General features: G+C 45.5%; 8 protein-coding genes across 8 annotated transcripts; 5 read left to right on the top strand and 3 right to left on the bottom strand.

Moving 5' to 3' along the window:
- Positions 1–382: 382 nt before the first annotated feature.
- BJ212DRAFT_1245175 (uncharacterized protein) lies at positions 383–639 on the top strand (the record flags this gene model as incomplete). Its single annotated transcript, XM_041329644.1, has 2 exons — positions 383–538; positions 592–639. Coding segments are annotated over 2 exons (204 nt in total), but the record flags the coding sequence as incomplete, so codon positions are not given.
- A 5577-nt stretch (positions 640–6216) lies between these two features.
- BJ212DRAFT_1386258 (uncharacterized protein) lies at positions 6217–8007 on the bottom strand. Its single transcript, XM_041336830.1, has 2 exons — positions 7600–8007; positions 6217–7549 (listed from the first exon to the last, which is right to left on the bottom strand). The coding sequence occupies exons 1-2, from the start codon at positions 7686–7688 to the stop codon at positions 6508–6510; spliced, it is 1131 nt and encodes a 376-aa protein (XP_041188175.1). The 5' UTR covers positions 7689–8007; the 3' UTR covers positions 6217–6507.
- Positions 8008–8282: 275 nt separating this feature from the next.
- Positions 8283–10206, top strand: BJ212DRAFT_1303357 (P-loop containing nucleoside triphosphate hydrolase protein; the record flags this gene model as incomplete). Its single annotated transcript, XM_041333401.1, has 2 exons — positions 8283–8983; positions 9033–10206. 2 exons carry the CDS (start codon positions 8283–8285, stop codon positions 10204–10206), a joined length of 1875 nt encoding a protein of 624 aa, XP_041188174.1.
- Positions 10207–10418: 212 nt separating this feature from the next.
- BJ212DRAFT_1485494 (Spc98 family-domain-containing protein) lies at positions 10419–13820 on the bottom strand (the record flags this gene model as incomplete). The annotated part of the gene is made up of 9 exons (XM_041340990.1): positions 10419–10595; positions 10660–11114; positions 11166–11284; positions 11341–11347; positions 11406–12687; positions 12735–12933; positions 12987–13061; positions 13114–13484; positions 13533–13820. 9 exons carry the CDS (start codon positions 13818–13820, stop codon positions 10419–10421), a joined length of 2973 nt encoding a protein of 990 aa, XP_041188173.1.
- A 113-nt stretch (positions 13821–13933) lies between these two features.
- BJ212DRAFT_736944 (uncharacterized protein) lies at positions 13934–14843 on the top strand. The gene is made up of 4 exons (XM_041343951.1): positions 13934–14057; positions 14155–14232; positions 14307–14639; positions 14717–14843. Coding segments are annotated over exons 2-4 (375 nt in total). The 5' UTR covers positions 13934–14057; positions 14155–14192; the 3' UTR covers positions 14719–14843.
- A 467-nt stretch (positions 14844–15310) lies between these two features.
- On the top strand, positions 15311–17309 carry BJ212DRAFT_1281654 (Dfp1/Him1, central region-domain-containing protein; the record flags this gene model as incomplete). The annotated part of the gene is made up of 4 exons (XM_041331631.1): positions 15311–15679; positions 15738–15889; positions 15943–16993; positions 17046–17309. 4 exons carry the CDS (start codon positions 15311–15313, stop codon positions 17307–17309), a joined length of 1836 nt encoding a protein of 611 aa, XP_041188171.1.
- A 195-nt stretch (positions 17310–17504) lies between these two features.
- Positions 17505–18528, bottom strand: BJ212DRAFT_1281739 (uncharacterized protein; the record flags this gene model as incomplete). The annotated part of the gene is made up of 8 exons (XM_041331638.1): positions 17505–17554; positions 17607–17722; positions 17775–17824; positions 17873–17888; positions 17946–17996; positions 18044–18196; positions 18248–18324; positions 18391–18528. The coding sequence occupies 8 exons, from the start codon at positions 18526–18528 to the stop codon at positions 17505–17507; spliced, it is 651 nt and encodes a 216-aa protein (XP_041188170.1).
- A 2136-nt stretch (positions 18529–20664) lies between these two features.
- Positions 20665–22159, top strand: BJ212DRAFT_1303353 (uncharacterized protein; the record flags this gene model as incomplete). Its single annotated transcript, XM_041333400.1, has 9 exons — positions 20665–20743; positions 20800–20840; positions 20895–20959; positions 21027–21098; positions 21234–21348; positions 21433–21455; positions 21652–21663; positions 21932–21954; positions 22080–22159. The coding sequence occupies 9 exons, from the start codon at positions 20665–20667 to the stop codon at positions 22157–22159; spliced, it is 510 nt and encodes a 169-aa protein (XP_041188169.1).
- Positions 22160–24572: the final 2413 nt, after the last annotated feature.

The following is a 24572-nucleotide window of genomic DNA, read 5'->3' as shown; positions in this document are numbered from 1 at the left end:
ACTTCAGTAGAATATTGATCGATTTCCTTTGGTGAGATTGTGATATTATGTTTGCCTGGTCAATCTTAGCTTCACCTAGACAGCTACACCATCAGGGATGATTTCTTTGAACAAAATCCGGAGGATCGTTAGTGACATCATGTTTGACGAGAAAGCATGGGACCACTCACTTATAGACAATGACTTCAATGTAAGCAGTAGCTCTTTGCACACTGACTAGCTGTTACTGATAGTTAATTAGAGCCTGATCAAGGGACTTGTCGATTTTACTAACAATCCCAACACATCGCAGCACCTTATGTCAGACATTATTACAGGGGAAGGTGGGGGTTTGGTAGGTTTTCCTGTACAACTCAATGTTTTAGCCTGATGTTATTCTTGTAAAATCGCGGTACTTCATCAGCCTCCTGGAACTGGAAAGATGCTTATGGCTGAAGCTGTCACTGAACACCTTGAGAGGCCTTTGTACATCGTTGGCTTTCCAGAATTGTTGACAGTGCCTTCACAACTGGAGTCTGAGCTGTCAGAGATACTGAATGTATGTGCAATTATGTATCAATTACTATGATTATCATTAAAATATTCTACCAGTTAGCTACCATATGGGGTGCCACAGTTCTATTCGACGGAGGTGATGTGTCGTACCGGCTGGACATTGAGTGCAATGCCCAGGGGGAAAGGCACGACTTGCCAGTGGTCTGAGTGGATCTTCATCACTTATCTTGTCAGGCAATCCTAGCCTGACTCAGAGCTTATGAAGATCCATCATCGATTCTTTTCTGTCATATCCTCATTGAGACAATCCTTATTGGGAATCGCTCAATCATTTAGTGAGGCAGTATATAATGGTTTAGGTGGGTTTTCTGACCTGCCACTTCTTCCTTACTATTCTCTTCACCATTGCTCTTTATTTTCGCTCTTTTATTTTCTCTCACTCGCTCTTTGTTCTTCACTTTACTTCACACTTCACCTTGCCCTCACTTCTGCCATGTCTGAGCCAGAACCTGACCATCACATTCAGACACACTCCCTGGCACTTCCAGACCACTCTGGGCAGTGCCTACCTCTGTGGAGGCAAGGGCCAAGCATCGCATTGCTGCATTGGAAGAGGAACTGCAAATGATGCAGCAAGAGAGAGGAACCAAGCAGAGGTTCGTCTCATGTCATATTACTCACTCCATCCCTCTGGTTCATTGGGTCCCCCAGAAAGACAACCTACTATGTTTCTCAAGGCAGGGCAATTCACCACATGGTTGTTCTCTATACTAGCTTGGAAGACTTGATTGCTGAAAATGATCGCAGGTATGAGGAGTGTCCTGTGGACAACACTACAGAGTACATTGTCTTTTTGGTTCAATACCATATCTAACTTTATTCTTCAGAGAAGATTGCTTGCAACATGGCTACATCACACTCGCGCAGGTTGTGCCTTGGCTACACCAGAAACTTTCAGAACTTGACATCAATGACTCCGAAGATATGCTAAAAAAGGTGCGTGCCCTCAACTCTAATGTCCGTCATACTGTATTCTAGTACTTTTTCAGCTCAAAAAAGGAGCTGATGCAGCCATGGTGATGATACGTCCACTCTTAAGGACCTCATCACTGCCTGGGTCAATTAAGATTTCCACCTGTCCTGTCTACTTAAAGCCGATGACAAGCACTCATGCAGCTTCATGCATGACATCTGTGGGAAGTTACTTTGTCCTGCTGAATGGACTGGAGTGACACTTGGTAAGCATCAACCTCTGTTGGATTGTGTATGAAGCTGATGCTTGAGAAGCGTGAAGGCCGGTATTCATGACCAAACATCTGAGTACATTGTATCGGAAAATTCCTGGCCACTCTTCCTGTACAAGAACTACTCAGCCAACAGCAGCAACCTCGAGGTAGGTCTATTCAAGTCCAAGATTCTAGTTCAGGTCAGTAGCCTGTATTACTGGTCATGAAATTTTCTCATTTTATGATGCTAGGCTTTCAAGGCTACATTTATGTCTCCGTTGTCTGCAAGAGAAGCTGATGGAGATGGAGATGGAGATGGAGCCGACATCCTGGAGAATAATAGGCGTGCCAAGCGCACATTAAACCAGGCTAAGGTTAAAATGTGCATGGCCTCAATCATCAATATGAGGAAGGTTACCCCTCGCTCTATTGCATATGTTGTCTGTCAAGTGAGTACAAGCAATTACCCATTACTGATATCTGACATATAATCTTTCGCAGGTTCGTTTCGCTCTATCTGGTGTCACATCTTGGTGCACCGTGGACAGTGACTTTGACTATGAAATATTCTGGAACAACATCAGTGGACTTCTTTGAGGATGTCCCTGGCCCTGTCGCACAATGTAGGGTGGCCCAACTTCTGGAGTGGTGGACTAGGTAACAACTTATTATGCTTTGTGTATCAGATTTCTAACCTTACCATTTAGGAAGATTTTTGGAAGAAATCATTGTGAGGACCTGATGCCAGAGGTTGTGTCTAAGATGTCTGTCACCGCACTAGCTGACCAGAGAAAGGCAATGGAGGATGCCGCATTTGACTTGGATTAAAACAAACTTTCTTGCATTTTCCCTGCCATCCAGATCTACATTCACTATAATTGTTTTCATGTAATTAAATACATTGCAATCATGTTTATTGGAGATTTTGTGAGCAGGGATTGATGATAATACAGCTGGCGAAAACTACTATGACATTTGTTATACCTTCCAATCTGCAAAGTTATTCGGATACATTGCATGCAAATGACCATATTCATGACTGTGACAAGTAAAATTATATTGCTTGTGTGTGGCATTACTCATGGAAAGTTGTCCTAGTAGAATACCATAGATAGAGGAAGTCACTAGCAGTCTGTGACTGACAAGTATTGAGTGACAGTGCCAAACATGAGAGGCGCGTGGGGCAGGTGAAAAAACCATGGCTGACATCGGTATATCAGAATATATTCGAGCGGATAGAGGAGTTAATAAAGAGAAAACCCATGATGCTAACACCCTGTCCTAGTGACAAAAATCTGTAACTCTTTCAAGATCACACTATTTGAGCGAGGTCCGAATAACTTGCTGAATCAAACACTGAGCATACCTTGCCATCTCCTCACCAACTCCATCATCCTGCCATTCAGTCTCCAAGTGATAATTAATTACTGTATGTCCAATTTTTCGTATCTAGATTGGCAGTGAAACAGAGGAATAATTATTGTGGTCATTGTTTGCCTCGGTTGAGGCTGATCAGAATTTACCTAATTGCTCTGCAAAGGACATTTCAAAACAGTACACCTTCATCTCGGCTGCTACAAGACTTCCCCTCGCAGACCATTTTCTCTGTTGTGAATAGAACTGCAACTTATTTGGTAGCCTTGGACCATGTGTTTAACATGGCCACATATTGACACAGGATGCAATGCACTTCATTGTTGCTCAGCCAGTACAGCATCTTACATGAATTGCCAAAGGTGAGCAAAAGAATGATTATATTCATCTTAGGTATCGTCTTCAGGGACTGTTCTATCAGCAGACATGGATTTCAGTGTGCCAAATCATACCACATTTCCATCGTTCACACAAATACACCTCTTGTGTTACAGTTCACAATTCTTTTTTTGATGAAGGCCATTTAACTTTCGATCTTTTTAGTGGAGGATTGAGTGGAACGGCACTATCTTGTTTCATGCAATGGTGTAGACAACAAGTTCATGAAGTTTCACCACACCAAGGCCGTGAAAGTGGGACATTACAAGCATGGCATGACCTGAACTTCCGATTTCATATGTTATCTCTACTCTTCTAAACAGTGCCGGATGTGCACCATTGACAAAATGCTTCAATGATGGATTTGACGTGGACAAGTTGCAGGACATTGTGTGAAGCATATCATTGACACCTCAGTCAGGGCAGGTAATTGTCTGCCACATTGAAGTCAAGAGCCCTGCGTTCTACCAAGTGAACATATGGTCAAACATCAACCTTGCACCCTCTTGTTATACAGCCAAATATGAACAGCAGCGATTTGCAACCAGTATGGAATGTCCCAGCTTCCGCACAAGTAATGTTATTTTATTGACTGTCGAGCGACAGACAGACCTCACACTAGTGCTAGGTGACAACATTCACGCTTGTCCAGACAATTATGAGCCCAAATTTCACCTGGTTGGCTGGATTTACATCTTTCCCTTGCAGGATATTCCAAGTAGAAGACAGTACATCAAAGATAGTACAGATTGGTAGACTGCTCTTGAAATTCATTGTTACTATGTACAGTGGCTCAAAAAACTGTCCACATGTTTTTGTATTTTTTACTATTTACAATATTGTGTGAGAATACATAAAGACCTCAGTGACATGCTAATACCATATTGTAGTGCTGCTTCAGGGCTTTGGATTGAGCACCACATCGTGAGAATCAGAGGAGATATGGTGGAGATACAAGGCTCACAAAATCATGACTCATGCGGACAGTTTTTTGAGTGCATATTAAAACTATATAAATCATCATTTATGACACCATAACAATCATGCCACCATTAAATAAATTATAAAGTGGTGTCATTATGTCATTTTAAAACCATATCTAACTATCCAAACCAAAAATTTCCATATGTCATGGTTATATTTACCATGAAAGCCACCTCCCCTGCTCAAAGGGATAATATCCTCTCTCTTTCCTATTCTGGCCTCTCTGCTTGTCAAATTTCCTCTAGAACTGGAGTATCCAAGTCCACTGTGGCCAAGTTCATCAAAGAAAGTCACACAGACAAGGAAAACTTCTGTGAAGGGTGTCCATCCAAGCTCACCTCTACTGATAGGAGGGCTATTATTCAACATATCACTACAGGAAAGGCTGATAATGCTGTCCAGGTCACCTATTACATCAATTCCACCATCACATTCCCTGTCTCTTCACACACTGTGAGAAACATTCTCAAGACAGCTCATCTCAGGTCAGTAACAAGGAAGAAAAGGCTCTCCTCTCTATCACACATATGCAGAGATGACTAACCTTTGCCTTAGCCCATCAGAATTGGATTACATGGACTGGAAGCATGTTATATGATCATATAAGACCACAATAAATAGGATTGGGTCAGATGGCAAGGTATATATGTGAAAAAAGAAGGGTGCTAGTCCTCTCTGCATATATGTGATAGAGAGGAGAGCCTTTTCTTCCTTGTTACTGACCTGAGATGAGCTGTCTTGAGAATGTTTCTCACAGTGTGTGAAGAGACAGGGAATGTGATGGTGGAATTGATGTAATAGGTGACCTGGACAGCATTATCAGCCTTTCCTGTAGTGATATGTTGAATAATAGCCCTCCTATCAGTAGAGGTGAGCTTGGATGGACACCCTTCACAGAAGTTTTCCTTGTCTGTGTGACTTTCTTTGATGAACTTGGCCACAGTGGACTTGGATACTCCAGTTCTAGAGGAAATTTGACAAGCAGAGAGGCCAGAATAGGAAAGAGAGAGGATATTATCCCTTTGAGCAGGGGAGGTGGCTTTCATGGTAAATATAACCATGACATATGGAAATTTTTGGTTTGGATAGTTAGATATGGTTTTAAAATGACATAATGACACCACTTTATAATTTATTTAATGGTGGCATGATTGTTATGGTGTCATAAATGATGATTTATAGTTTTAATATGCACTCAAAAAACTGTCCATATGAGTCACCATTTTGTGAGCCTTGTATCTCCACCATATCTCCACCGATTCCCACGGTGTAGGGCTCAAATGAAAGCCCTGAAGCCATACTACAATGTGGTATAAGCATGTCCTTGAGGCATTTGTTCATTCTCACACAATATCATAGATAGTGAAAAATGTCAAAACATGTGGACAGTTTTTTGAGCCACTGTAAAGTCAAATATTTCCATGTAAACCCCCATTCCACATTTGTGGGGATTATGGTGATTCTTAACTATACATAGTCTACTATGAGATTTTAATATGTTTATCGGTTCACTGATGTAGGAAGGGAAATACTGGTAATGGCAAGGTGAAATAACCGGAAGAATATAAACAACTATCAAGATATGACCTTCATACGTACTTAATCTTTTCATTTTACATACACAATCACCCATCCTACCATGCGTCATACACGTTTCCCATTGGTTCTCCATCCCAATCAAACATATTAATTCCTCCCCTCGTCGGATGATCTCCCTCAGTCTTTCAACCCAAGACTGAGGTGAGCTTTCTTATTAAACATCTCTACTCTACTCTAACTAACTACTATCCCTACCAAGTCTGTCCTTAGGTATGATTTATGCTGAGTCTTTCAACCCAAGACTGAGTCTGTCCTTAGTTTCCCTAGTCCGAGTCTCGTTACCTTCTGACAACAACGACCAGCAAGCGACAAGTACCTATAGGAATGAGACCTCGAGCTTTATAATCTGCTACTGTTCAGAGTTCGGGCCATAGATATCTATGAGAGCAGTTGAAAAAATAGTGCGAAAGTGTTCAAATATCCCATTATAGTCCGCCATTCACGTGCACAGTTAGGAAGAATATTGCGGCGGAGGGTCCTGTGCTTCTTGAGCATCAAGACTTCGTTTCCTGTGGTCGAGTTCAAGTTGCTTCTGATGTCGAGTCATATCTGTGTGAAGCGCAGAAAGCCGGCGCTCGGGCTGGATGTTGCTCGAGCTACCAGCCGGAGGTGTAGCAAAAGTGCCCACCATCGCAGCACTCGCAGGAATCAAAGCACCATGGGGTATCGAATGTGTTGGAGAAGAAGCCGTGGATGTGTATGACGCAGACCGGGCGGGTGCCGAGAATGGGTCGTAGGGGTTTGGGAGAATAGGCACATTTTGATTGGCTATTCGCAGAGGATCTGATGCCTGCGACAATGTGCTGTGACGATTCCAAGTAGATGTGGGGTGTGAACTTAGATGCGAATCGTCGCTCAATAAGGGAGCGGCGCTTGAGATAGCTAAGAGGGATGGAGAATGCGAACTATCAGGTGAATTGGGATATGCAGCATCCAGTTGGGGTGGAGGTGGAAGGTCTCTCTCCCTCGATCTAACAGAGTCGGGGGGACGGTATTGACTCACTTCTGAGGGCAGAAGGGCAGGTCCATAACCGACGCTCTCCCGAGCCCTACGAGATCGCTTCCTTAAGTAACACACTAGTATTGCGCAGAATATCAAGAGAAACACTGAAATCACAGAGTCAATAATTTTCGGGTAAGGTTCTGACAATGTCAGCTCACTTATCCCAAATGCTAGACCAGCTCGTGCTCCAGTGCTAAGCCCTTGACTGGTAGTTGAAGACCCGTTCTGGGATGAGCTGGAGGAACTGGTGTAACTCGAGCTAAAGCTGGTTAGCGTGCCCGATGTAGTAGTTGTGGAGCTCGAGCTCGAGCTAGACTGAGATGTAGATGTAGATGTAAAGGTGGAGGTGGAGGTTATACTGCTGGAGGTCGTACTGGTGGAAGTCGTGCTAGTAGTGGTGTACGATGTAGTGGGTGAACCATTGTTATCACCATTATCACCATGATCCCCGTCATCACCATGATCCCCATTGTCGCGAGGGGACATAAATCTAATCCGACGATGAGGAGAAAATCCGCTGGTAGGATCATATGAACTTACGCTGGTTCTCGCAGGTATACAGCGCCGCCCGCAACCTCAAGGGACTGCAAAACGAGAACAAAGGCCAAGGCTGGAAGCGAGTGAGACATGCTTACGGCCAGATTTTCTGTGGAGCTTTGCCAGGGAAAGCAAAGGGAAGGGAGCAACGAACGCGGTGAAATAGAACGGTTAGAGGGTCGTGCCCGTGAGTGCCGAGTACTGCGGGTAGCATTATTGTGAGATGCAGAAGGGTCTACTTGGTTAACACTAATTCCACTCAAACGCCACCCTATGATGCTGGCTGTTCCCCCAGACGCACTTTGAACACCCGCAAGCTGCGGTCCTAGTGGGAATCAGAAGAACTAACTGCGGCAGCTGCTGCTGCTGTGCTGTAGCTACATAGACCATACTGCTGCCAAACCAAATGTCAGTTGAAATGAACTTGGGTCGCGAAATCTAAAATTAGCAAGACGCGAATTAAGATCACGTGACTTACACGTCGAAGCGCGTCGCGTTGAAATGAGTGATCAGCGGAGCTTGAAATTCGGAACCCGCTATAATGCGAATTGTCCACAGTAGGTCAAAACTTGAACTAGTCCATTCGCCAGTCTCTTGTCAACGTCCATCTAGTACTTAGGCAACGTTCAGTCTTCTCTAATCATCCTCGCTTGCAACACAGGCCGTGTTACTTTTAATCTCCAATCATGCAAACACGGTCATCTCAAGGTTCAGTCCTTGGAAAGCGTGCTCATCACGTCGACCAAAAGGCTGTCTCATCAACAACGACAAGCGACATTGCAACGTTGTCGCAGCACATGCTCACCCCAGAACAGAGCCCTAAATCGAAACGCGCCCGTATCTCGCTCTCCAGTGTTCAAGGAGATTCAAACAAGGAAAATGTACCTCCATTCCGTATTGACACACGGAATGACGTAGTAGTCGACACACCGCGTTCCATACACACATTAGTGATATCTACTCCCCCACCAACACCCCCAGTTTTGCTACTTCCCGTATACACACGTGCTCGAGGACTCCTTCGTTCGACCAGCACAAGTGTATCTCCTATAGCTGGCCGAGAGGACGAGCGGCAGCGCATTCTGGAATTCATCACCTCGTCGTGGTGCGATAGCGCACACACATCATTGTACATCTCCGGCACACCTGGAACCGGAAAGACCGCGCTTGTCAACTCGGTCCTGCGTTCGTTCGAGGGGTCCGAAGGGACGTCCGATCTGAGAGTTGTCTCTATTAATTGCATGGCCTTGAATGGGCTGGATGCCCTATGGGATCGTCTTTATGAAGAGTTGTGTCGCACAAGGGCTCCCAAGAGTGTCGCCAAGCCCTGCAAAGCCAAGGGCAAGGAAGCGGTCGAGAAAGCACTCTCTACTTTAAATCATAAGTGGTATGTACTATCACCGCTATTCATTTCGTTATCTGACCTCTTGTCCTAGCATTGTTGTGCTTGACGAGCTCGACCACATTGCGTCTTCAAATCAAACACTTTCATCAATTTTCTCCATGTCTCAACAGCATTCGTCTACCTTCCGCATCATCGGAATTGCAAATACACACACCCTCACAGCGTCCTTGGCGCAGTTGTCTACTCGTGAAGCTTCCAGCACCCTGACCCTTCACTTCGGCGCGTACTCTTCCCAGCAACTTCTTCAAGTATTGCAAGCACGTCTCTCACCTCTCTACGACAATCTGGAATGTCCAGAAGCAACGGAACAAGCCAAAAAGTTCCTTCCTGCTTCAACATTAACTCTCCTCACAAAAAAAATTGCCTCCCAAACTGGCGACGTTCGAGCCTTGTTTGAGGTACTTCGGGGGGCAATAGACTTGGCTGTCACGGGTTCGAAGGTCCCAGATGCAGATGCAAATCCTCTCACCACTCTACCTCTCATCGTCAAACCGGATCACATCCTTGCAGCCCTCAAGGCGTATCTACCTTCCACTGGCGGTGGTCGCACCTCTTCCTTGACACTATCCTCTACCAGTAATGAGACCGTGTCTAAGGTTCGTAATCTTGGCCTGCAAGTCAGACTGGCTCTCCTATGCATACTTCTTGCATCAAAGCGGAGAGAGACCACCTTGTCTCTCTCTGCATCCACCACTTCAACGCCTACCAAGTCCCCTGTGAAGCGCGCAGGCTCTGCCGTTTCTCAAAGGACTGCTGGGCTTGACGTTGCACAACTTCATGCATACTACTCAGCTGTGCTCACGCGTGCAGATAACGACACCTTCACTCCAGTTTCTAGAAGCGAGTTTTCGGACCTGATAGGGATGCTAGAGACCATAGGACTCGTGGCGTCGAGGTCTGCCCACATGACAACTGCCTCTCCATCGAAGACTGGTCGTCGTGCACTCAGTCGAGCTGTATCGTTCGGTGGAGCAGCGAAGGGAGCAGCAGCAGGCCAAGACATTAAGCTTGCGGAGACCATTCGCGCGGATGAAATCCTGCGTGGCCTGGGTGTGGCTGATGGCTCTGCTGCCAGTGATGTGCGTGAAGAAGAAGTCAGGGCTATATGGGCCAGGGAATGTGGACGCATCGCACGAGAGTCGAAAACGAAGTCAGCGTCAGGTATGGGCGGTGATAAACCCTTCGATGAAGCATTTGAAGATTAGATGCGACTTCACACCTCCACCTCCAAACAAATTCTCTTCGTTACCACAGTGCTACGATGTAGCCATTCAGATAAATTTTGCGTTATTTGTTTCTCATTACTAGCGTCTGTCTTTTTTATGGTCATGTCTTATACGATACGGGAGCTCATACTACACATTATCTCATGTAATATTAGATAAATCACTGCATGCTGCATTATACCGCAATCATTTTATGAATGCAAGTTCTTCCACCATTCGTTGATATCAAGGCGTAATATAAGGTGGCGCAACGCCTCCACCCCACCAGGGGCGTGGCGAACATCGCTTTGTTCCTGTAATGCAAGCAAGAGTTCCTGGCGTTGTGATGATTTCAAACCCTTCTCCAACAGGACTTCTAAGACTTTAATCTGCAACCAAAGGATCCAGAATCAACCTACTAGCTTCATAAATGTAAAGCAGTCAACTACATACCAGGGTCGACATTTTCTCGCGAAATGCAGCAAAGAGTACATCAAGAGCTGATGACGCCTGGTATTCTTGCAACCGCCCGTCGTTGAGGTCACCGATCATAACGCAGAGCTCTAGGATAAGTTCTAAGCCCCCACGAAAAAGGTCACCAGCTGCTCGTTGGGACGAGCGCATCAAACAAGCACTGAGAATGTTGTTCAAGACAGCGGAGTGAGCCTCAGCGACCGAAAAGACATCAGTAAACTCGGAGCTTGTTCCCAAGCGACACGCAGTGACTCGAGCCAGGAATGCGTCAAAGTTGCCCCCAATTGCCACATCGAATATATACGCGGAGAGGGTGGCCACGAACGAGTGCGCCACGAAACGGAAGTGAGTGAGGAGTTTCCTGGATTGGTTGAGGGTTGGGAAAAGTACATTCCGATGCGTCATGCGGAAAGCCGCTCGAATGGCAGATTCCACTACACAGTTTTGTTGAGCATATAAGGAAGTACGAGACAACCGTAGCTCACCTCTGACCAGGCGTAAAAGGAACGAGAAAATCCTTTGGTATTTGGATATAGTGCCCGGTGTAATAATCACGTCCAAAGGATGAGGAACTTTGTAGTCAAGATACAGAAAGTCTAATGCTCTGGTCGGGAAATTTATGAAGTATGTTCGATCTGCAGTAAAAACGACGTTACTTACTCGATGTCTAAGTGCGCATGATGACTCAGTGTGCACGTACAATGCATAAGGAAAACATAACTTACAAAGTGGGTTGAGCCATCGTTCGCGTCCCGTATCGCTGGCGAGGTCTCTGATGGCGAACCCAAGACGCACTTCAGCTTCTTCTGCTATGCGCCTTGATCCGAGTTCATGCTCTTGCTGGCTATCATCAGGGCCAAATGAACGTATGTCCTGAGAGTCCACGATGACTGTTCTCAAAAAAAAGCTAAGGTCGGAACCCCCAGGAGGCCACGTCCCTCGCTCTGTCAAGAACGGGGCTAAGCCAACGGCCCAGCGACTGGTGCCATGTTGAGTCACTCCAGCTACAGACTTACTCCTCTGGCGCGACAGTGTGAATGATTTTCCGCCTCCGGCGACAACCTCGCGGTCATCGGTGTCAGAGAACAAAGCTGCTGTGAGTCGTGATTTGAACGATGGGGAAGTCAGGAGCATATGTGAACGAAGTAGAACCAGATGGTCATGTACGTAAAGGAACGAGTTCTCGTCCAGGAATATCGATAATAGTGCACTAGAAAGGGAGGCGGCGTGCGAGATGAGCGGAGAGAAGACCAGATTAGTCAGGAGACTCAGGTTCGGAGTGATTGAGGGGAGGACGGGTGGGAAGGACAGGATGAAGTTTTCCAATGCAGCGTGCATTGAGTGCTCATTGAATGTATTCCCTCCGTTTGAGCCAGGCTCCAGGTCGAAAATCCGGAAACCGACGAGGTCGGACTGATAGCCGCACCCATGAAGATTGCTATCAGCCGAAGCTAGATCAGAGGGACTGTTGGGGCCAATAGTTGGCGCAATATCACCGGCCTCGCCAAGAGACCCCGTTCTCCATAAGTCTTGAATGTCTGTGGTTGACCAGACCCACGTGATGAACGGCCGTCGCACCGGGGGATTCAGTACAGGATGACTAGGTTGTGCGGCAGTGAGCAATTTGAGGGATTTTTGAGCGGCTGGCAATGCTTCCGCCAACTCGCGTGGTATAAAAGACGGCAATTTATCACCTTCAGAAAAGAGAACTTCATCATCCTCAGGCGACGCCTGATCAAAATCTTCGATGTCCAGCGGACCAATTGCAGTCCGCTGAGGCTGATTTGTCGCTGCCCGCTGGCTGTTGCTGTCAGTGTAAGCAACTGAGCGACACAATGTCTGTAAGTAGTTTTTCGAAGACATTGTGAGGAGATAAGCGAACACAGCAACCAAAGTCCGGGAAGACGATTTGCGAAAATGGGTATCGAGATACTTGTATATACGAGAAAGTAGAGCCACTGGCTTCATCGTAAATCGCGGATACTGCGAGGGAGACAGTCCAAGGCCCTGATAGAGCATGTCAGAGGTAAATGAGAAAACGTCAGCGAACATACCCTTTGGCAAAGTGACGCTAGAGAGACGACAATTTCTTCCGAATCCCCATAATATAGCCATGTTCCAGATAGGGTCTTCGAAGAGACGGGGATGCAGAAGTTAGAGAGAGGCCCACGAGAAAGCTGGTCACGTAGATAGACGAGCACCACAGAGAGCGCATGCGAGAAAGCATGGACCGTTGCACTTTCCTCTTTGCGCCTGCACTTTCATTTAGACAGCGTGATTTCATGGATGGGCATCATGGAACTCACCGCGTTTGTAAAACACTTAGGAATACCTCCAAGCGTCGCATCAAAGTACCAATATCTAAAAATCGCTTCAGGAGACTACGTCATCACATCAATAGACAAACATGTTGAACTGAAGTTATTTGCTCACCTGCTGCTCATCGTCTCATCTTTGCCACTGATAATCAGCTTGTTTGGCAAATTTTCTGCGCCCCCGAATGACAAGAACGTCTCTGAAACCGGATCCCACGTGTGCAGAAAAGACGAAGTTCCGAGAACTGTCATTCTCAACGACTCAAGCAGCTCAAGTTCATTCACACGGACTACACTTGCTCGCAGGTCAAACGGCAAAGGTTGCATACTAAATGTTTGGTTTGTTATGTCATTAACATCGCGAAAAAATGAATCTGACTGGTATTGTGCTGAAGCTGATACATCGGAAGACTGTTCGGTTAAGAAGGGAGTGTTGTATGAACGGTTAGGGTGTGATTGTCGCAGAACGTCCCAAGAGACAACTTGATCCTACATTTTATTATTGAGTCTTCACACCACGACACAGGGAGTTCTCACTGAATGTTGATCACCACTGGCCACTGATTTTGCCCATAGCACCTCTGGTGACAACGAGGGAAGTACAGGAGAATCTCGGGCGCGCGTAATATTTCTTGAGTCAAAACTATGCGCATCGCGTTTCACTAGAGTTGTGATCTTCTCCCTCTCGATTGCAAGCACTATGGGGTCTTGAGGTTTGTCGACCATTCGAGGGACAAAGAACTGAGATGTTATGTGTGGCAGGACGCCCAGTCCAGAATCCATGCCATGTTCGTACTGATTCCAGGCATCACCAAACAGTGACATTCCAAAACACGCGATGAAAATTGGTTGTCAGATGTTAGTTTATGATATGCATACTAGTAATGCTCATTGGATAGCGTAGCTATTGTTTGGTGTTAGTTGGCAACTCCTTCCCTTTCTAACACGACCAAACATGGGACAGTCCACTCACTGGCAAGTTGTTTGTGTCGATTGAGTGAGCGAGTGCTTGCCCATCGTCGCGTCCACAGATTCCACAGACCGGTGGAACATGTTTCAATGGTATTTCAAATGGAGCAACTAGGTGATGTAGCTCCTTGGACGCCTGGTTTGTTCGGCTAATGAACCATTGTCCATACTTTCACCACTCGAGGAACAGTCCACCATTTCCATGACAAGAGATGAATCCTCAGTGCAATGAGGCCCCAGGTTTATAAAGTCTCGAAACCTCAGTACTGCAAGTAATCATCCGTCGATTTCACCCAGCTCTCAGTGATACATAATCTCTTCTACATACGCTACTGCAACTAGCTATGCCTTCCACTCGTCTTGAATCTGTCTCGAACAAGGAGAACATCAACCCGATTGGATGCCAAGGGAGGAAGTCGTACAAAAAAACCAAGGCGCTCCTGCTCGCGGTGATGCCCATATCTGCGGAAGTAAAGGAGAGTCAGTCTGCAAGTACTGAGCTACGGATTAGTCCCCTGGTAGAACAACGTGCTGTATGTGATCAACATTCTCTGGGTAGCATCACATACAGCATCTTCGCGGGGTTGGATGACTCTCTATTCCCACAAAGTGCTGACAGCCGCGCCAAGGAATTGACGGAAAGCCCGTTAGCTGAAGTGACAGATGCATTTACTTGTATGTGCTCCTGCTTTTCATGGGGTCATCTTGACGCGTCTTGATCTTCACAATGCTCATTTGAGTCTTGCCCACAGGATGATCCCTACGCGCCGACATTGATATTTTATATCTTCGATTATTGTTATTGCTATATTATGTTTTACGGTCCGTGTATCAAGTCAATAGGTAGGTAGTGTAGACATCTAGTAATAGTACGCGGTCATGTGATTGTCACGTGCCACCCAATTATACTTTCAACCGCAACGTGCCTTATACAAGTTTACAGTCAGTATGTCATTGTCAATATCGCTGGCGCAGTTGGTAGCTCGTCTGCTATCTGGCCCCCCTCCGAGTGTAATGACAACGGAAGAAACGAGTGTGGTTTGGCAGCTAGATATTTCCGTGTACTGCATATACCAGTTCTTTCGGAAGTTGCAACGCGACAATTTAATTGGATCGACTGAAATAAAAACCAGTAAGCTACACGAGAGCTGTAGGCTTAGCTACATTGCATGGTGAATCGATGGACTGGTGGTCGCACGCACGCGTTGTTTATTTGTGCTCCTACCATCAAGTTGGACATCGTTATTATCTTTTCCCACCATTTTCTCATCCTGCCTCTCGTTCATATTACCTGCGTGACGTGGTGCTATTTGGCTCAGTCTTGATTGGCTCCTCAGCACTCAATCATGCCTACAACTAACCGCCGTCCACTAAGTACACGCACCCTGCCACTTCAAGTTCCTCCTACCATGTCTCCTTTCAAACAAGGAGTCCGTTCGGCCTCCCTGTTGCTCAAACGTCCTCGATCACCGGACCCTGCAGCAGATGAATCCGTCAAACGGGTGAGACCTGCTCCAACAGAAGCCACCCACGGCGAGGACCGCAAGGATAAGGAACGAAGACGCCTAGAGCGGGAGGCTCAGAAGGCCGAGTTTCGTTTCAAGTACACTCGCGCATTTCCTGGATGGGTCTTCTATTTCGACTTGGATTTATCGGATCCTGAGAGTGCTGCCCTGCGGGATTCATTAGCAGCGCGGGTGGTACACCTCAAATCGGTATGGCCGATTCTCCGTGATCATTGCGCAAGCGTCTGACACTCCAACGTGCTTCTAGCAAGTAGATGACTTTTTCTCCAGCGAGATTACGCATCTTATCACTAATCAACCCATTACTCCGATCGACCCTACTGCAAATAAGGAGAATCGATTGCAAGGTCTCTCCGCACGAGCTAACTCACTGAAAAGCCCAATTAAGCTCCGTGGACGGTGCATTGAGCCATTCCGTTGTTGTAGACCACGCTAACATCGTAAATTCACAGTACTACCGAGGATGCCACCTCGCAGAGCTTCAACCTTGTGGAGAAGGCCAAGGCCTTTAATATGAAGATATGGAGTCCTGCGAAACTTGACAACATCCTGGAACGATGTGATGTCCCAGCCTTTGCATTTTCCCCTACGAAACCTCTCGCACAAGCAACTGCTCTTGCCCCTGCTTCCAACAAACGGTCACTATCTAGCTTACTTCAAACCGAACGCCTTCATGGTACCACCACAGAACGTGACCCCACTCAAAAGCGACATGATTATCGATATTTTTCAAAACAGAGTTATTTCGTGCTTATAGAAGACGTGCGGCAGGAGTTGGCGACGATTCACGCTCTAGAGTATCCCATACAACGAGGGCACGACGGGAAAGAGCAACCCGCGTATCCCGTCCTATACTGTGACCCCAGGTCCCGGGGGCCTTTTATAAAATTTGATGAAAGGGAACGGAGGCGTTGGGAAAAGGCACAAAGGGCGGACAGGGATAATGAGAACGAACGCGCGGAGAAGGTGGCTAAGGCGCTGAAGCGCAAAAGGCAGGCAGAGGTTCAGATGCTCTCGCGCAAAGCTGGCGACCTCCGTCGCTCAGTGTCGATGAATAATTTACATCGCCAGGCAACTATTGAAGAATACGTTGACCTCGATGCTGACTACGGAGATGGGGATACAAGAGAGTCAGCGACTGCCTCAGGCTACCTTGCTTCGACAGGTGTTGGGTCATATGTTGCAGCATCCGGCAATAGCGTTGGTATTACATCCACAAGAGGTACAACATCCAATGCGGGCGGTATTTCTAGGACGCTGGAACTACCTGCTTCTCTTCGGTCTAGGATTCAACAACAAGTCGTAACATCTCGAAAAGCCCCGAATGCAACCCACACTCTTGGCCGAAAAGCAGGAGGCATGGGCCCGCCCCTTACGATTCCGGATCGCCCACTGCTCAGGAAAAGTAGGAGTACAAACACCCTTCGATTGCCAAAGCGCGACGAAGGGAGCAAACCTGGTTACTGTGAGAGTTGCCGCGTTAAGTTCGATGATTTCGACACGGTAGGATCGCATTTAATCTTGTATATGAGTATCTCAACGCTCGCTCCTTTAGCACACACAGGAACGGAGGCATCGTAAGTTTGCCATGGATGATGCAAACTACATCCAGCTTGATTCGGTTCTCAATCGCGTTCGACGCCGGACCCGCCAAGAGGCCGAGGAAGAAGAGCGCATGTGGTCCGAATGCAGTTATGACGGCATGTCGCGAAGTTCCGAGGTACCTGAGACGTTAGGGTCCTCACAACCAACTCAAGACGATGACGAGTCTATGTGGGACGAGGAAGATGCTGAGGGAGAAGTGGATCTGGATTTGTGAATAGCAGTGGATCGATAGTCTTTGGTCCTGTCCAAGATCTTCTCGAATTCTTTGCATTTGGCTTTACTTCATTGATTTGTGTCACACTACACACAGCACTTGTAGCATTACTCTAGCATCTTCACTTGTCAATGCTCGATAACGAGACGAGCAAAGAATTAGAAAGTCTCAAAGGAAAGGAAAAAGTCATGATTCTCAGACGATCGTAACGGTCAATAACGTAACAATACCATCTTGAGCGATGTCTGACATTGACCCTGATGTCAGACGAGCAACTACTTGGCCGATCAAGCTCACCATGGTTAATACCATCAGCGCCAGGCGCGAGGAGACCAGTGGTGTTTTTGGCAGTAGTGTGGTATTTGACCCCATTATACCATGTTTCACCAACCGCTGCTGACACCAGCTGGTTGCTGAATCTATATTAGACTATGACCCGTTCGTTACGATCACGGAGTTACTTACCGGCCAATATCGTACCCATCTGGCACGATATCATGATTCTCTGATATGGGCTAAGGGTGGCGTTCAGCTGTGTAACAAAACCTTGCCAAATTACGCACCTCCTCTCGAGACACGCTGGCATATTAAGTACTAAGCTACTAGTAGAACAATAAACAACTTAAGGATGCTTACGCTAGAAAGAGAGCGCCACTGTCCGCCACAGTGCCGTTCTGTACAAAAATACTGGGCGAATATTATCACCACCCTAGATCACTAGTCAATAAATTTACCGAAAGTGATTTCCTCCGATGAGGCTCTCGAGACACGTTCCGCCTATAGCATAGTCCTGGCGAAGTTCAATGGTTTGATTGACCCATCCGTTTCCATCTCCCAAGTCGGCGGGCATATAACCACCTAAGTGAATGCCAAAACATTCTTCAGAACTATCACAAGCAAATAAGTAAGACACAATTCACAAATATTCCTATGCTTACAATCCAATAGCACGGGCAAAATTGATAGCTCCGTCAAGTGTGAGGACATCGAGAGAGCTAAGTCCAGAGATGATGACCTAATTTTTTTGGGTAAGTCAGGCTGTACATGAGACGAGGGCGTCATAGTGATGAAAGAGAAATACATTCATAGGTTCGCCGTATCCATCGCCAGCATCGATGAGCATCGATCCGCCTCCAGCAGTTGGGTTATAATAAGCAACACCATCCCGCCTGTCCACTGTAGTGGATGATGACACTAGATTGAATGTTAGACATGGCATCACAAAACCAAGTAAAGCATTCATAAGATGCATCTCGTTGATGAAGGATGAATAGCGTCGATTCTTATGCGTGGATCAAAGGAGGGGGATATAATCTAGCATAACATACCTCATCAATTTTATACGTACCAGCTCTGAGTTTCCACCTTCGACTCCAAGGTGGAAATGGCATGCTAGGAAGTAGCACACAAGGCAACAAATGTAGCCGGTTCTGCAATTATGCCAAACCACAGTGCTGGAGGCGCGATTATAAGACAACCGTTTTATTTGTACACAAATGCTTTGGGCACACACGTGCATTTATTTCAATAGATTCAAAATCAGATCTAGCTGAATCTAATGTGTTTCGATACCTATCACATGATGATCACCTCACCAGGTCGACCGAGGTTCGATAAACAAATGGGCCGCGGCTTGGATGCCGCAGGATGCACCATGCGGCCAACAAGTTCGTGGTGAGGAGATCGAGAGCCTGCAGGGCTGAATTCGGTCCACACACTTGTGCTGAAGAAGGGCATTTATTCAAACTTTGGAGCTGATGTCGAGTATCTGATAAGATGTAGAATCCACGAATGAACATTTCTCTAATGAGCACAAAATCATTTTTTGAGACGAGGATGTTGATAGGCGCATAAAAAACCCGATAATTCAACATATTGCCAACTCAACATCAATTGAGGCAATCACTGGCATGCGATTAACTTGAAGACGATCTGGACAATCGACACCAAGCCAGGTAAGAGACTGAACATCATCAAAGCGCTCTGTGATATGCGTACGCAAAGCTCACATAAGAGGACTTCAAAGAAGCGGTCCGTGTCAAGGAATGAACGTTTGAAGCTTGTTTTGGAACGTTTGAATTTCTCTTACTTCTGTACTTCTCATTAACTAATACAGATTCTATATATGGAAATATGTAGAGTTTAAAAGCTCGGTTAAGTCCGGTTTTTTGCTTAATTTGATGCAACTGGACCCGAATTGGTCCTTAATTAGTGCTACTATAGTTGGACTCAAACCGGACCAACAGAAACCGGTCTTCACTGATTAGAAGGGTCTTGCAGTCAGTCTTGGGAGTGCAACTAGTTCAAAAACCAGTAAAACCAGTTTGAACCGAGTTTTCAATATGTAAATCTACATGTTGCCAACATGATGTGTATATAGTGAAGCACTACTGATACCCACCAAGCCCACTACTCATCCATACTTACCAAGCCCACTACCATCATGTATTGAAAATCTTCTCATCCTAAAAAACCATCTGAAAAGGCTGTAGCAATGGCTTTGTCACATTCTTGTAACAATACACAGTCTCGCCCACCAAAGTCCAAGGTGTCCCCAAAGCATGTGGGAAAGTGAAAGAAGGCACCTAGTAGTGAAGACAAATCACCATCTGAGTCAGATAATAGTATCATCAAAGAAATGCACCATACCTCAAAAAAGAAGGCAGTGACTAAGTGTGCATGGCACCAGAGCCAGGTAGCCATTGAGGTTATTGAAGATAGTGGACCTGAAGAAGAGACACTAGAGATAGTTGATACTGAAGCTACAGTAGCACTGAATTTGAAGAGATAGCTAATCCAAGTGGTAAAGAGCAGGATGAGAGAGATGAGGTTGGTCTCTTATTACCCTGAAATAAAACATTAGCTCAGTTGCAAAAACAGGACCAGTGATGATGGTCTCAAAGATAGACATAGTGCAGCTCTGCCTGAAGTGCTGAAACCCAAGAACAGATCTGCTGATGACTTACTCACAGTATTTTCAGAGAGGTGCTGTTATGATCAAGCTAAGTCTGTGACACACAAACAAAGCAAGTGAGTAGCATTGAATTTGGATTGGGGCTTGTGCCAAGCCTGCTGCTACCAGCAAGCATTCATAGGTACAAGTTTACAGCAATCAATCTAGCTGTGAGGGCTATGATTGATTATCAACAATTAGGATGGCGAGTCATCAATTGTTCTCTTCTCAAGGCTAAGGACATTGGCAGTGACAAGCTCCAATGAAGATACTTGATAAAGAGGAGAGCTTGCTTGGGGCTCAAAGGATAAGACAGTATGAACCAAGTAGATTCAAGTTAAAGAATACAAGTGCTACCCAAGAGGTATATATACTGTAGGAAGGGATCAGGGCAGGTCTGCCATGTTAGTGGTAAGGGTAGAGGGTGAACAAGTCATGATGAGTCAGAATACCAAGATAAGTAAGAGGTACCAGTTGAATGGTAAGGGTATGGGGTGCATGAGTCATGATGAGTTGCAATGAGTTGGAATACTGAAGTAAGTAAAGGATACTGGTTGGGTGGCAAGGGCATAGGGTTGGTGAGTCATTGGACGAGCTGATGAAGTGGTACAACCATCAAGAGTGATTGGTAGAATCAAAGAGAAATGAAAGGCACAAATCAGAAAAAGGAAATAGGGGTGATTGCCCAAAGTGGAAGGTCCAGTGAGGTGCAAAAGGTGAGGAAAATGAATAGGGGCTAAATGAAGTGGATGTTCTTGTAACAGGTGCACTGTGAAGTTTGTCAATCCAGACGGCAAAGTAGAGCAGAAGAGAGGTCACTGGTGCAATATATGCAAGTAAGTAATAGCATTCAAGAAGATTTTTAAATACTTACCTCAGATAAGAGTAAATTCAAGATTTGTTGCAGAACATAGAAAACGGAAGACTTTTCATGTTGGGAGTAATTTGAGCTGCTGTCAACAAATTTGCAGCCATTATGAGGTGTACCAGAAGAAATGTGCCAAGATGGGACTATGTGAGCATCATCATGCAGTTCTGTGTGCATTGGTGCAAGAACAGCAACAGGCAAAGCAACAGAGAAAAGTGGTCAGAAGAACCTCACAAAGATATTCCAAAAGAAACTAGAGTTGTCCAATTTCTCAAGAGATGATGTGCTCTGTACAATTGCAGAGTTTGTTGTCTGTGATGATCAGGTAAGAATAGTAGATTGCTGATTAGACACAGTGCTGATTCCAAACAAAGTCACTGGATGTAGCAAACAAAGCCACATTTCAAAACTGTCTAGTTGCAATGCATCCTTCTGCAACCAAGACTGATATTCTACCAATGCATGATATTATGGTCTTCTTCATTCATAACTCCTTCCTTGATTTCTTCTCTCAAATCAAGTCTGAAATTCAAGTAAGCCACATCTATAAAGTAGGATGCGACAGGTGGGAATTGTCTTGCTAGCTTGTGTGGCTTTCACTTAGGAACACTTAGTTTGGTTAACTTGGCTAATTTCTTTTAGAAATTTCGCATGGTTTTGTCATGTGTTTTTGAGTGCCAACTTAATACCGTTGCCTGTTTGTATTGGTCACAGGTTTTCAAGCTCTGACTCAATACTGTTGCCTGTTTGAGTGCAGCACATATCAATAAATAATTGATGAAAAATTGAATGAGAGCACAGGGGAATGGGGGAATGGGCCAAAGGTGTGAGCGGAGTGGGAATGGGGGAACAGACCAAAAGTGCTCGCTCCGCTCACACCTTTGGCCCATTCCCCCATTCCCCTGTGCTCTCATTCAATTTTTCATCAATTATTTATTGCACATGCTAGGATGCAGCCGAGGCCAGGAAGCCAAAAAGGAGCGCGAAGCACTCTGTTTGCTTCCTGTGCCGAAGGCACAACGGGTGTGAAGCTAGTTTATTTTAATGAGCTACACTAACTCTGTCTGCCTCATAGTCTTCAAATACTGGTCACATCTCAACAACAATGGACCTATGGTCCATTGATCAGACAAAGGCCACCTTCTTTGGTCTCACTACACACTGGATACTTGCCAATAAGGAGACCAGTAGATGGATACTCCAATCACAGGTGGTTGCATTCAAAGGTATATCAGGTGCTCATAGTGGAGAAAACTTAGGACACTACTTTATTGGGCTGTGTGAATGTGCAGGGATTGTGTCTGGTCAGTCATTGAAGGTATGCAAGTTCTAACTCATGCATATATATGTTGACTTAATTGCTGTGCAGCTTTTTGTGTCACTGCAGACTGTTAAGGTCACATGCTCAAGGGGGGGTTGGGTCACAAGGGCTTGGCCTCAGCTTGTATGCTGTGCCCCTTTCCTGAGTATGTGCCCTTAATTTCCAGGGCTAGAACAGTCGTCCGGAGTTTCCAGGTTTTGACCAGGGCAGACAACAGACATCCAGATCTGAAATGTGAGATAGGTGGACATCTGGATATTGTTTGGACAAGTGTATAAGGCTAATCCGGATGAAGTCCAGACTAGAAACTGACAGGAGATAGACTACCCTAAGGTAGAGCTGGGAATATAGTCTAGGATACAATTCTAAGACTCAGATTATGACAAGAGACTTAACTCAAGTCTGGAGGACACAGGAATGAGCAGGAACTAAGATGATATTCAGACTGAGGACTCTACTGGAGTTGTACAGGGGTTATACATATACTAGAGGATATCCAAGAGAATCAGTAAGCAAAGGAGTAAGGCTATGTACAAGTATGTGGAAACACATTAGTAAGTGAGACAGGACATAAGTAAATGAACTCGGAGGTGAATCTAGTACAAGGATCAATCAGCAAGATGGAAACAGAGATAACTGAGAACCAGGAAGGCAGAGATGCCTAAATGGGGATAGGCACAGGATCTTGGACAGAGGGTGGGAATAGATCCGGAGATAGTAACAGTCAATATCCAGAGGTCTGGGGATCCAGAAGGCAAAGTGGAAACAGGACTAAGATATGTGAGGCTGTGGATGTGGTCCAGAATCTGAGAGGAGGTAAAGTCCAGATGTCTTGCTGGACAGAATGTGCATAGGGTGGACAGGATAGGGGTGTATGGATCAGGCTAGTAGTGAAGATCCAGAGGTCCAGAGCTCAGGGGTAATTCCATAGCAGAGCTAAACCTGCTTAGATATGGAGCACACAGCAGAAGGGGATCTGGGAATGAGTTGGAGGTGGGGTCTGGAAATAGGCTTGGGAGGCATGGGAATGTTATGGGATCTAGGTCTGGCATATGGGATATGACGCTTACCAATCTAACAGCAAACATCAAAAATAGTATAATAGTACTCTAAATGACATCTTAAACATGATTGTACAAGCCAATTTTTCATAACAGTAAATTTGACTTTTGGGGGGCAAAATTTTGGTGCACCCCCAAAGAAATTGCTAAAAATCATGAAAAAATCAGAAATGACTCCTTTCATCAAGTTAACATTGAAGCAATGCTCAGAAAGTTATGTGAGTGGAATGAAATAGCACCAAAAAATCTTTTGTACCTGTCATATCCACATATCCAGATCTCAGATCCAATCCACATCTTATCTCCATCCAACATCCCCTCATCCAATCTGTCCACTTGTCCAGTCTGGTCCACAACTCATCTGAATCCACAACCAGCACTCATCTCCTTTTGGTAACCCCCTGACTCCAGTACTTTGGTTATCTGTATATCTGCCCTGCTCACTGATCTGTTACCTATGTTTCATTTCCATTTCATTATTAGTGATCTGTTCCTACTTACCAATAGACTATTCATATGCTTCATACATAGCCTCAGACCCTGCTGATTGATCATTCCATTAGATACCTATAGTATATAACCTCCTGTAAATCTCTGTAACACCTCAGTTTGAGTATCAACTTAGTTCTGCTCATTCCTGTCCTCTGGACCTGAGTATCTCTACTCTTGTCACCCTCCAAGACTTAGGATTGATTCCTATAGTCTATCCATATCTGCCTCTGTCTACAACAGTCCACTACCATGAGTTTCTAGTCTGGACTTGTCTGGATTAGCCTTAGGATACTTGTCCTGCATCCAGAAGTCATCCAGATCTGCTACACTACTTGTCTGACCCTCCAGATGCATTAGTCTTGTCTTCCTGAAATAAGGGGCAATACCTGGGTAAGAAGCACAGTGCATGAGCTGAGGCCGAAGCCCTTAGGATCCATTTAGCCTTGAGTACAACCTTAACAGTATATTTGAACTCCCACCTTACTGAGTATACTTACACTTTCTATGGCTCCAACCAAAACTGCAAACACTCTCCAAGTGGCCAGATTAGTATCCACCTGCCATGATT

The sequence above is a fragment of the Suillus subaureus genome, assembly GCF_016647635.1.
Source record: "Suillus subaureus strain MN1 chromosome Unknown BJ212scaffold_42, whole genome shotgun sequence".
In the NCBI taxonomy this organism is placed as follows: domain Eukaryota; kingdom Fungi; phylum Basidiomycota; class Agaricomycetes; order Boletales; family Suillaceae; genus Suillus; species Suillus subaureus.
Note: the sequence above shows the minus strand (reverse complement) of the source record. Positions and strands in the feature narration are given on the sequence as shown.